We start from the raw sequence: 11,368 nt of genomic DNA, 5'->3' as shown, positions 1-11,368 counted from the left end.
TATCATGTTACCTCGAATCAGGTGGCAAAACAGAAATATCGCATAAGGGTATATGCTGTAGGGTCTATGAGCTCCATTTTCCACTCGTCCTTCTTCTGCCATTTTTTGCACCACTGACTGTAGCCGATCGTCGGTAAAGAATTAGATCTCTCTGGTAGCAAACTCACGAGACATAACGATTTCCAGCTTTTTTCTCCACTCATAAACAGCAGCGCTCTTCTAAGATCTCCACACGGTGGATTTCATCTTGGCTAGCAAGCTTTTTGAGTAATATGCGAACTTCTTCAATGTCACCCAGTCCTTGCCAACATGCAAGCTGTTCGTCAACCAATGATCGGACATATAAGCCTAATCATCGCCGTAAGAGGTTAGACTCAATACAACAGTGACGACGATTGGGACTTACTGATATAACTTCTCCGACGGAGGACACACGCGAAGGACACTCGAACACCTTTGCACCCGCAGGGTATTGCTGTCCAACTTGAATCGGCCGACCATATAACAGTCTACCGCGACTAAGTCGTGGGAAGTATTCCAGATCTGTAAACAGTGGGTACTTTCCTTAGCGTAAGATATGAGAATACTGATGCAGTCCCTTCCTGGCTTACTCTGAATGAAGCTACTAAGGGTCTTCTCGTCTTCTAATGTCACATTGCATCCACACTTTTCTTGCCTTCTTCTCCAGCATAATAGTCGATCCTCCTCGGTTAGCGACGTCGAAAAACGGAATGGAAGACACGGAACGGTCATGGTCATGGTCACCACGGTGGTCGCGAAGCACGTGAACGTGACAGTCGCGTATAGGCGATTATAACCAAGATTCACACTGATGCAGAACCGGAAACTGGATAGCGAGGTACATGATAATATGTATGCCAGAATGTAATGCAATAGGTATCTAGGATGTACTTAGCAACAGATCATTATCACAACTCGATACAAGCATTATCACAGCCAGAAGGGAAATGAAGTATCGTCGGCGCACGGAAGGCAGATAAAGCCTTTCGGCTTTCAGAGCCGGTCAACCGTCGACGAGACGACGAGTATTGTAACCATCATGGGTCCTCCGTCAGATCAATAGCAATAGGTATCTTGACATGCTGACGAAGTTCCTGGACAAGTGCTTCTAGGCGGTCCACTCGACCCTGCAGGGTCTGAACTTGCACCTGCAGCAGAAGCAGGCATTCAGTCCTACCCATCGCAAACAGTGGATCCAAATCGTGGACGAGACTCACCTTCAACGACGCAACTTCATCATCGTGATCCCTAGACTGCCCATGAGGATTCGAAGAACTCTCCATATTACCAGTCGGTCTGCTATCAATGTGATAAACACTCTCTTGCTTTACTAAAGGTTCGATGTCTTCGTCGACAGGCTCGCTCTTGATAAAGGGCAGATTGGCTCTGGACGATCCTTCTCCGACTTCCGTTTTAAGGGCGACCGATGCAGAATCACCCGAATCGTCGATGCGACGTCTCTTCTGGGGACTTCGGTTGCTCGGTTCTCCATCTGGAATACGTCTCTTGGTATCCGCATCTAAAGCCTCGTTCTTGAAGTTCGGACGGAGCGAATCCTTGTTATCTTCTGTTTTGAGCCCGACACCTGTACTGATACCTGTGGGACCTCCTACGGAATCTGGATCGGGGACTCGTTGCTTGCCTTTCCTCGACGCTGGTGAAGTAGGGATGATTCCTTGAGCTTGTAGCAGCGCTGTGGGGATCGACTTATCAGCTCATTGGCGAAAAAGAGTACGCTATGACTCTACTTCGAGGCCTGTAGAAAAACTTGAAGGTAGCGAACGGCTCCTCCACAGAATCGATGTAGGTGATATCGACCCAGGTAGCTTTCGCTCCTCGCACCTTGTTTCCGAATCTGAAGTTGCAGGATGAGCTTGTGCATGACATATTGAACGTGCTTTATGACATACGATACTCGATGTGTTCCGGCCTTCTTGCTTCTCTCATGCACCGGCCGGGACTCGGCTGTGTCACCGATATTCGCATGCACAGACTTTCCTTGTCTGACCCGAAGCACTTGGATCTCAATCATGCCTAGGTCTTCGTAGTTCGGGTCCTTCGGATTCGCGATCGCCTCGTCATCTACATTGCTCAGTAACGCAGCTGGCCTGGGAATACCAAAGTGACAACTCACCAGTTACCTGAAGGTCTGCAAAACGGTACGGCCGATAATCAGTCTCGGACACGTAGACGCCATGCGAGATATGTTGTACGCCCGGAGCAAAGAGCATGCCATGGACGCATCGGCCGTCCAGATAGCAGTTTACGGAGACCGACACGTCGGTGCGCATATTGATCACAGCGATCGAGAAGGTCTGTCAAAAAACCACATTTATACTATGAAGTAGGAGAAGGGTCGGTCATCTCACCTTCCCAGCGACACTAGGTACGTAGCAACTGGCCATGCCCATCTGTTTGGGTCTGCGCGTTCTGCCGTTAGGTTGGGTCTCAAGCTGCGTTGCATACTGATCCATCGGTGTGGCATCGCAGACCAGCCCAACACGAATGCCGCCGAGTTCTAGTGGCATAACTGCTCGAGATAGAGGGCGGTAAGTAGGTGTGGCGGCGGTTTGAAGAGAGATCAAGCGTGATGACGAGTCGTGACATTCGCGTTGTTGATAGTCGTGAACCGCGACGCGACAGTATTGGTAACATCGAGGAAACAAGACGAGAACAAGGCAACACCAGTCTCGGAAACAATTCTGCAGAGATAAATCATATCACGTAGAGTACTCAATATAATTTTATTGAATATTAGAATTTCGGTGTAAGCTGCGACCAAGAGCCTGCGCGTGGTAGAACAACGCGGTGACGGCTAGTGCTCAGCCTCGCCCGCATCAGCTCTACGTTAATTCTATGATGTCGGACTCTCCTATGTGTATGTCAAGTTCCTGCAGCTTTTCCTTCTTGACCCGGGTATCTGCAATTGCCCGTCTCTTTTTACTACGTCTCTTGCGCTCTAGCTGCTCTGTAAGGGAGCGAATTTGATTCTTTAGTAGCACCATTCCATTAGAAGACTCTCGACGCCACACAACAAAAAATTTCACCTCTATGGCTGCGAGGTCAGCATCGTCACCAATCTCGCCATCTCCACGCAGAGCACTGATGTCGACGAGAGGATTAACGTCCTCTTCAGCAGAGTGCCAGCAACATTCTTTCTTCGGGGGTGGACCATCAAGCACAACAATGTCTGAGTCTTTCTGTGTCCGCAGTAGGTGCCGTATAACGAGAGTCCCGAACCGGAAGGTTGATCATTAACATCAGCTCTATTCACCGTAATGATGCCCTGGGCCTGCAATATGTCTAGTACGAAAATAACATGATATGAGTTTGTACTGCAGAAGATTGAAGTTCTCACCCTTGGGTCTGTACCGAAAACGAAATGTAGCATACGGAGATTCAAGTGAATCAATGTAAACTGGAAAGTGAAAGGCAGCCTTTGTCACTTCTATGGCTTCATCATACATATACCATGCTTCAGTCGCACCATATTCGATATTTTAGTGACAAGACGTACGAGACCTGGTGAGTTCCTGCTTTCTTGCATCGTTCATGCACCGGTCCGTGGCCCTCCAACTTGGCACCCTCCTTAACCCTCTCTGCGGGCTTCCCTTGTGTTGCTCGAAGGATACGGACCTCGATCGTACCCAGGTCACGTAGCACTGGATCACGAGGGTTCACGATCATCTCGTCATCTAGCAAAAAGTACATTAGATACTACCGCCCATGGTGTTGCATGTCCCCATACCGGTGACATTAAGTGGAACAAACTTGTAGGGTTCTCTCAATTACTTATGGTCCTCTTGAAGTGCATTCACGTTTTGGATGCAAGTACAATTCATTCGCGCAGACGCCATCCACAAAAAATTGAGCAACAACCAAGGCATCAAAGTTGCTTTTCACAACCACGGAGAAGGTCTATGTGAATGATCATTCATCACTAACATTAGTAAAGCAGCAACCAAAGACACATACCTTTCCAGCCTCACTGGGAATGTAACAGCCAATTGTCCGCTCGTCTTCAACATTGACCGAAAACTCCTCTAAGTCCCGTTCGCACACGAGCTAAACGCCAAAACCCCGGTGCTCGAGCATTTATGTTTTGCTTGAAGCTTGATCAACTGTATTCGAGTGCAGCAGCAGTAGAGACAGTTGAGAGACAGCCAAAGGAGTATTGAGCATGTGACTCGCATCTTCAAGATCGGTCACATGAGCTCATGAACGACGCGTCCGACTGCGGCGGTACGCGTCAATGTTCACGACGACAACTCTGTAACGTACCATTCTGCCATAACCATGTCTCAACAGCCGACTTGGTTCACCACAAAAGCTCCTTCCCTGCCCCGCCTCCATGATTTCCGTCCTCTGGGCCTTTGCCAATTGCGCCCGCGCCTGCATCACTAGGCGGCGTTTGGACGCCATCGAGACTGCGGATAAGAAATGGCGGTTCTTGACCTGCACCCACAGGGCAACCTTGCCTCCATCTCCTGGACAACCACCGACAAGGCGCCCATCAAGAGGCTCTCTGGTAGCAAGCACGAGAAACTGGTCGACGTCCTCGTGAATAATGTAGGCATTAGCCTCGGGATAAGTTCAGTCGTGAAGGGTAACGAGAGCACGAAGGCTCTCCATGGGAGGCTGTTGAGCATGGACCAGGCCGAGTGGGAGGCGGTCTATCGCATCATTGTCGTCGGGTACGTCCTGTAGGTGCAACGCTATAAGGCAGCCGTTAAGTGACTATGGTAGTGATGTCACATTCTCGCGCCCGTTATACTCGTGCGCGTTCTGTTCACACAGTTTCGGACTATTTGGACGGTGTTTGACTTCCCGAAACCTACCGTTCTGAGCAACCGAGCAGGAACTCATCACGGCGGTTCGTTCACTCAGTGACTCACCAAGCGAAAGTCATCCTATCTTAGTGATGTCTCAGCCTTCCATTGCCCTACTAGACACAGATATACTGTAGGAAGCATGCTGTGCAGATGTCTACACCAATTGCATACTAGCACCTGACCTTTCAATGGATCGTCTACACTCACAACTTGGGGTTGCAATTTCCAGAACATTACGACCCGCTTCATCTGGAATCAACTAATCAAGCAGACTGCTACTATCCAGGATGTAGAGCTTCGTCAGATATTTGATTCCTCATCTGTCTTCTTTTTGTTTTGGCATTCTCAGGAACCGCCTTTACACTTACTGCCCATGCAGACATGATGCGCACCTCTCAACAGGAACCCACATCATTCATGAATTCTTCTATGTTCACTATCGATTTGACGCTTAATGCAGGAAGTCTCAAACACATACAAGAAAACCGGACGGAGCATATCAACTGCAGGCCAGGAGCACTCAACTTTCCCGGAATAGACTTATTCACCATTGTCGACAGTCCTCCTGTGGTCATCCAGATGACAGTTGAACCCAGGTATGCGGTGAAGGTGCCTCCAGCAGGCTGTGAAGTTATTGGGGCTGCTGAATAAGACTATGAAACAGTGGTTGCTTGTTTTCATCGTTCCCAAGAGCAACATCGACACTTTCAGAAGTCAATTTATAAATCAGTATGCACTCGGATTGAATTACGTCGAGCTATGACTGATCACAGGTATGATTGCGAGAATGCATTCGTCTCATTTTCTAATGAAGTATGTGAACGGCCAGCTACACTGCATGTTGGCGGCAGCGAGGTGCCTTATAACTGAAGACATACAGTCGGTTGTACTCCTCTCGAGCAACCAGTACGTCTACGACCAGGAAAGTCATTGCATACATATGCTATATTGAGATCTGGACCTCACTCATGAACGAACCATCGCGGTGACTTGCTGGAGAACCCATGGGTACTGGCATTATATGCGTGCACCAAATCTAGATTCAAGGAAAAAAGGTATCGTGTACATTCAATACTCCTCTTCTTTATATGTAACATGCACTTCGTATCAATAGCAGATAGAAGGAAATAGTTTGCCAACTGCAGCTAAGGTGACCGCCCCAATGACTGCCCGGCTAGTGCCAGATTCTACGTCAGGTCTTCAACGAACGCGCAGCAAGCCTCTCGCGTGAATCGTGGGCAGCATCTCTTGCAGTATGTCGCGACAAGCTGTAACAAGGTATGAATCGACGTCAGGGTGTGGCGCCGTGTGCACAGGAATATTCTTCTCCCTGTCATCCCATGTGAACTCGAACTTCACCGCCCGAAGCTCTTCGCGCACACCTAACACTTTGTCCATCGCCGCACCGTCGAGACTCTGCAACGCGGCAAAGAATTTGGAAGTGGAGTACAGCCACATTACGGACACGCGAACGATGATCTCGCGCAGCGTGTGGGGGGCGTGGCGGAGAAGGTGCGTGTATACTGGCCATAGCGGGTTGTTTTCTCCCACCAGGTTCAAGCCGAGAACGAGAGACTCAAGGGACGGGCATTTGGACAGATCGATTCCGAAACATTTTGCCTTCAAATTCTTGGCGATGACTGCGACAAAAATCATCAATCAGGGCGACATTGTCTGTGAATTGATACTCACAACTGGAAGTTATGCGGAGCTCCACAGAGCGGATGCTGTGTCTGGCCTTGCACAGTACAGTCCCGAAGGCCCCGAAGTCCTTGCTGTGCTTAAATACCGCCCCGAGCCCAGTGAGGGTCGATGACGATGACGAGGGGAGCAGGTAACGCCAATAGTAGTCCATCTCCTGGATCCAGCCGAAAGTAAGATTATGGACCCGGGGTTTGGGCATACTCAGCAACTCGTGCTCCGGCCTTCTGGTGAAGTCATTCCTCGGATCGCAGTCATGCCGTGACCCATCTTCCAAGCAGAGCCTGTCCACTTCAGCGAAGAGAGCAAGCACTCCGAGCGTCTTGAAGGAGCATTCGCGCTGCCGAGGGGTTTGCCGCACAGAGAGCTCCTCTATCTTGAAGGCCGTCTGTGGGAGACCGTACTCAGGGGCGTATGTGTATGCGAACTCCAACAGGCGCAATGTCTGGAGATTAGGTAGGTTTGAGAGAATCGTTGCCAGGACGTGCAAGTCGAGAGGAATGCTAGGCTTGCTGGCTTCGCGGGTACCGCAACGCCAGTAAATGGGATCCATCGGGACAGGAGGCCATGCTCGCAGGGTCAGGGCATGTATATGCGGGTGCACATCCGCTGAGCTGTTCAGTAGCTTCAGGAATGCTGCCACGTTTCGGTGCTCCTTTTCTATGACACAGATGCTGTGAAAGAGATGGCGGCGACTGTAGGGGTTCCATGCTCGACAGACCAACGCGCAAGACACAAGGCTCGCTTTGTCGTCGCGTAACTCGTCGATGAATAAGTTGTGCACCTCGGGTGGAACATTGGAGATCGCCGGCAGGGGTTGTGCCATGGTAGACGATGTGGTTGTGGGCTAAGGTCGCGGATAGGGGCAAATGATGATCACAGTTATTTAGTGCTGTACGTGGCAGCTTCCGAATAGGGGCAGAATATATAGAGGAGGAGAAGGTATATTGGAAAGAACACAGTTTGAGAATGAATCGGTAATTCGGAAGCACCGAGGCACACATAGTCTGTCACTCGTCTTCCAACGGAGTCCTCTCCTGTGTCCGCACAGCTGCAAATGTAGGCAGCAGCTTCTCCAACAGCTTCCAATCGAGACTCGGCTCCCCAGTCACATAAGGGCGAATCATCCGCAGATTAGGGAACAAGTCCGACAGGAACGCTGCCACCTCGGCCGCATCGCCCGCGGAAGACGCGTCGAGGTGCAGTGATTGAATATTGCCGTTCACATACCCACCGCCAGGCCGGCGCCCTGGTGTCATCTGTGTGTGTGCCGCGCTCAGCGGGATCTGCAGCGTCACTAGGTGCGGGCAGTGTCGCACGAGCGTAACGAGGGCGTCGAGGGTCACGGCGGTCTGGGCGCCCCTGCTGCGCGTACCGATGAGATTCAGCGAGCCCAGCTGAGGCCATGCGAGCGCCATCCCGCGCAACGCATCGTCGTCCAGCGCGAGCGGGCGCTCCAGTGTGTCGAGCGTGAGTTCACGCAGGCTGCAAAAGGCGTGCAGGCACGCGAGGGGCGCGGTGCTCGCTGGAGCGGCTGTCCCCGGAGGCTTCAGCCCGGAGATGGTAAGGGACTCGAGGGTCACATGTGAGCATTGTTTCTGAATGGCTTCTAGCAGCGGAGAAATTGTGTTGGTGTGGTAGGCGGTCACTCTGAGATTTGTTATGGAGGGAAATGTTGTAGCGGTCAGGAGCGCGGCGCATGCCTTGATTGAGACGGCGCTGACAGAAAGATGCATTAACGCTGGGAATGCAATGGGTGGAGCAGGATCCTTTGGGAGGATGACAAGGTCGTCCCCACGCGAAGATAAGAGCAGTCGGTATAGACGGGGCAGCTGTGCCAGGTGGCCGAAGAGCTCGTAAGGGAGTGGTGCGGGGGAGATACATGAGAAAGAGCGGAGCTCTTTGAACCCGTTGAGCACACCGGGTGCCTTCACTAGGATGTCAGGGAAACTCAGCAGCTCCATCGAGATGCGGTGAGCACAAGGTGAAAGCTGTTGCTGCTGCAGCAACGCATACGCAACGACAAGGTCTGAGGCGGGATTTGTGGATCGCCATGACATAATCTTGATATTTGCCCCCAGGAATAACTGGCAGAAAGGGAAGGCGCCGTTCCCGATTGGTCCGTGGTCCCAGACGATGGCACGGAGGTTTGGTAGAAGTGGCCTGGACGGCAGATACAAGATGAGAGACCTCAGAAGCTCCACCGATGGATACATCACGGGCACACCCTTGCGAAATGGCTTGAAGCATAACTCTCTGACGCGGAAGGCATATTGGTCAAATCGCGTGAAGTCGATTGGTAACAACGGTCGCATGAAAGTCTACCATACCTCTTCAAATTCGCAAAACACAATGATCATGAATATGGTATGCTCACGAGAGAAGTGGGAGCACCGTCTACGCCTGGAATTTCTATCCACGAGTCAGAAGGGAAACACTTGACGAGGTTACTAAGATCTGCCTGGTAAGACCAAAGGATGTCCAGCGCAGGTTCATGAAATACACGACTGGTCCGTGCAAGAGTCGCGAGAGTTTCATAATCCCTGCGGACGCAAGGACCACACTGCAGGTGTACCACCTGCCCCTGCATGGTAAATGCATCTACTATCAAGTGGACAACCTCCGGAATCTGCAAGCAGCGATGCATCGAGCCAAGCTGACACGACCAGTTCGATGGCAATTCTTTCTTGTCAAGGACTCGGATGGCTACTACTTATCGCACAACAAATGGCTAATGATGTTGTTACTGTAAAAAGGTCGCCCTTGAATTATGGGATAAGAGAATTAAGACAACATAGAGAAAGAATCTACCTACCAATATTATCAAAAATACTGTTTCCCTACTTGTGAAATCACCTGTAGTGACCGTAGACGTGCCGTAGACGACGACGCTGCAGGTTAACGCGCGTAAACAACGCGTAAAATTGACACGAGGTTAGGGTCAATGATGACATCATTCGCAAGACGAAGAAGGCAAGTCATTCTGATTTTGCGTTTGTCTTCGAACTCACCTTCTGCCATGAGTGCATCCTCGTCAGCGAAAACGTTGTCTCCTCCACCCGCGTACTCCGAATTTGCAGAGTCCGCCCAGCACCAGCCATATATTCCGTCTCGCGATGCGACAAACGTTGTTTTATCAGCATCGTCTGGCAGCCAGAGCCACGCAGGTTACGGTCCAACACCAATTGCCCAGTACACACATCTGTTGCCGTATTACGACCTGCGTTCGCCGTACGCTCTGGCTGAGGCTGGCTCACGAGCACGCTGGCGGTTCGTGGGCGCCATGGTCTGGGCGGTGGCCATCTTGCTGCTTGCAGGCTTTGTGACGGGATACGAGGTGCACCTGAAGATCCATCACGCCTTGCTCGGCGGACAGTCGACGTCGGGGGACACGGACATTTGGCAGGCGTTGTAGACGGCTGCCCGGTGCTCTGTTGGTGAGCGGATCATTCTGAACACGCCGCGCTGTGGCTTGATGAACGTTGGCTTGCGTCAGACCACCGTATAAGCACGGCCTTCGCTGAGTGCCATGGGCGTAGCTGATTGATGTTATGGTTATCGCCGGGGCAGGTATTCCTGCGGATTACTTTTCAGTGCTGTGTCGTCGTCAGGCTCGTGATGGAGACGTGTAATTGTTTGGGACTTTACTGACTCATCGGGGCAACGGGGACGATACCTTAGAAATGTTTAGTTAGATATCTAGCAATTTTGTGTTTACGAGTACAATGATATTTTGGACGAGAATGGGCGGTAAGGAAGAAAGAAATATGTTGCGGCGCACCGGCACAATTTGCATATCACTGTGAAGGTGTTCGCGTGGACTTGCTTGGCTCACACCATGCTTCACCTCCCTTACTCGCTTTCCCCCTTACCGTCTCTTTATCCTCTACCACCGACCTCGGTCAGCTGCTAGTTCTTAGGTCGCTGTGCTGCTCTTCACTGGAGATACTCTGCCATTGCCGTACAGGCAGTTCTATGGATGCTCGATGAGGGGCATGTTTGGCAAACAAGCGATGGAGAACCATTGACGTGGATAATGGCGGCCGGTACGCAGACTTCGCATATCCCCTCTGGCCCTCGTTCATCGACTCTTCGTCGCAGACAATGGCGACGACGGCATACTGTCCCGCCTGCCCATTGTTCACGTCGGAGGCGCTGGTTAGGGGCCGGCCACGTGGGAACCCGGTCCATTCTGGGAATTAAGGTTAGGTTTGGTAGGTTTGCCGTCCATATAAGGCAAATGGTCTGTGCGTGGGAAAGAATAGTTGACCATTGGGTGGGTTTCTATACTCCGGGACTCCGGCCGTCCGCCTTCTGTCTCCATCCTCGATCAGCCCCTGCTCGTCGCCAGCCACAGCGAGCGCACACATCTGCTCATCGTCACATACGCCCTGCTCAACTCCACCCTCGCTGCTCTCACTTCGTTTTCGCTGTCTACCGCCTTCCACTCCGCCCGCATTGCTCAGCCGGCCGCCCTCAATACAATTCACATCTGGTCTCACGCGTCGCGCATCCTTTTCGTTGTCGTGCACGCCCTCGACCACATACATTATCATCACCAGCTGCTCTAGTCGCCCTTCCTCTGTATTTATACCGACAGCTATACGCGTTTTCATCGCTCTGCTGTCTTTGTTGCCATCCTGGCTGTTGATGTTCTGAACCTGTCTCCGTCTCATTTTCTCTCGTCGCCTCGTCCTATCTCGTCGTCCCACACCCCCAAGAGTACCATACTGTTGTCTCATTTGCCCAGCCTGGCGTCTTCTGTAGCTGCCCGCCGCCCTTCCACCTTCTCTCCTTCCGTGGCATCCCCATCT

At 51.4% G+C, this 11,368-nt stretch overlaps 6 protein-coding genes across 6 annotated transcripts; 2 read left to right on the top strand and 4 right to left on the bottom strand.

Annotated features, from left to right (window-relative positions):
- Nucleotides 1-1,058: 1,058 nt before the first annotated feature.
- SCP_0213240 (hypothetical protein) lies at nucleotides 1,059-2,549 on the bottom strand (the record flags this gene model as incomplete). The annotated part of the gene is made up of 6 exons (XM_027755233.1): nucleotides 1,059-1,169; nucleotides 1,239-1,714; nucleotides 1,770-1,876; nucleotides 1,932-2,103; nucleotides 2,156-2,336; nucleotides 2,391-2,549. The coding sequence occupies 6 exons, from the start codon at nucleotides 2,547-2,549 to the stop codon at nucleotides 1,059-1,061; spliced, it is 1,206 nt and encodes a 401-aa protein (XP_027611034.1).
- Nucleotides 2,550-2,864: 315 nt separating this feature from the next.
- On the bottom strand, nucleotides 2,865-3,575 carry SCP_0213230 (hypothetical protein; the record flags this gene model as incomplete). The annotated part of the gene is made up of 5 exons (XM_027755232.1): nucleotides 2,865-3,011; nucleotides 3,069-3,221; nucleotides 3,296-3,324; nucleotides 3,380-3,475; nucleotides 3,539-3,575. The coding sequence occupies 5 exons, from the start codon at nucleotides 3,573-3,575 to the stop codon at nucleotides 2,865-2,867; spliced, it is 462 nt and encodes a 153-aa protein (XP_027611033.1).
- An 886-nt stretch (nucleotides 3,576-4,461) lies between these two features.
- Nucleotides 4,462-4,728, top strand: SCP_0213220 (hypothetical protein; the record flags this gene model as incomplete). The annotated part of the gene is made up of 1 exon (XM_027755231.1): nucleotides 4,462-4,728. One exon carries the CDS (start codon nucleotides 4,462-4,464, stop codon nucleotides 4,726-4,728), a length of 267 nt encoding a protein of 88 aa, XP_027611032.1.
- A 1,325-nt stretch (nucleotides 4,729-6,053) lies between these two features.
- SCP_0213210 (hypothetical protein) lies at nucleotides 6,054-7,380 on the bottom strand (the record flags this gene model as incomplete). The annotated part of the gene is made up of 2 exons (XM_027755230.1): nucleotides 6,054-6,493; nucleotides 6,546-7,380. 2 exons carry the CDS (start codon nucleotides 7,378-7,380, stop codon nucleotides 6,054-6,056), a joined length of 1,275 nt encoding a protein of 424 aa, XP_027611031.1.
- Nucleotides 7,381-7,564: 184 nt separating this feature from the next.
- Nucleotides 7,565-9,144, bottom strand: SCP_0213200 (hypothetical protein; the record flags this gene model as incomplete). Its single annotated transcript, XM_027755229.1, has 2 exons — nucleotides 7,565-8,875; nucleotides 8,932-9,144. The coding sequence occupies 2 exons, from the start codon at nucleotides 9,142-9,144 to the stop codon at nucleotides 7,565-7,567; spliced, it is 1,524 nt and encodes a 507-aa protein (XP_027611030.1).
- Nucleotides 9,145-9,573: 429 nt separating this feature from the next.
- SCP_0213190 (hypothetical protein) lies at nucleotides 9,574-9,969 on the top strand (the record flags this gene model as incomplete). Its single annotated transcript, XM_027755228.1, has 1 exon — nucleotides 9,574-9,969. The coding sequence occupies one exon, from the start codon at nucleotides 9,574-9,576 to the stop codon at nucleotides 9,967-9,969; it is 396 nt and encodes a 131-aa protein (XP_027611029.1).
- Between the last annotated feature and the right edge of the window lie 1,399 nt (nucleotides 9,970-11,368).

This window comes from Sparassis crispa (genome assembly GCF_003851025.1).
Source record: "Sparassis crispa DNA, contig_000001F, whole genome shotgun sequence".
NCBI classification, from domain to species: Eukaryota; Fungi; Basidiomycota; class Agaricomycetes; order Polyporales; family Sparassidaceae; genus Sparassis; species Sparassis crispa.
This window is presented reverse-complemented; position numbering and strand designations above follow the sequence as displayed.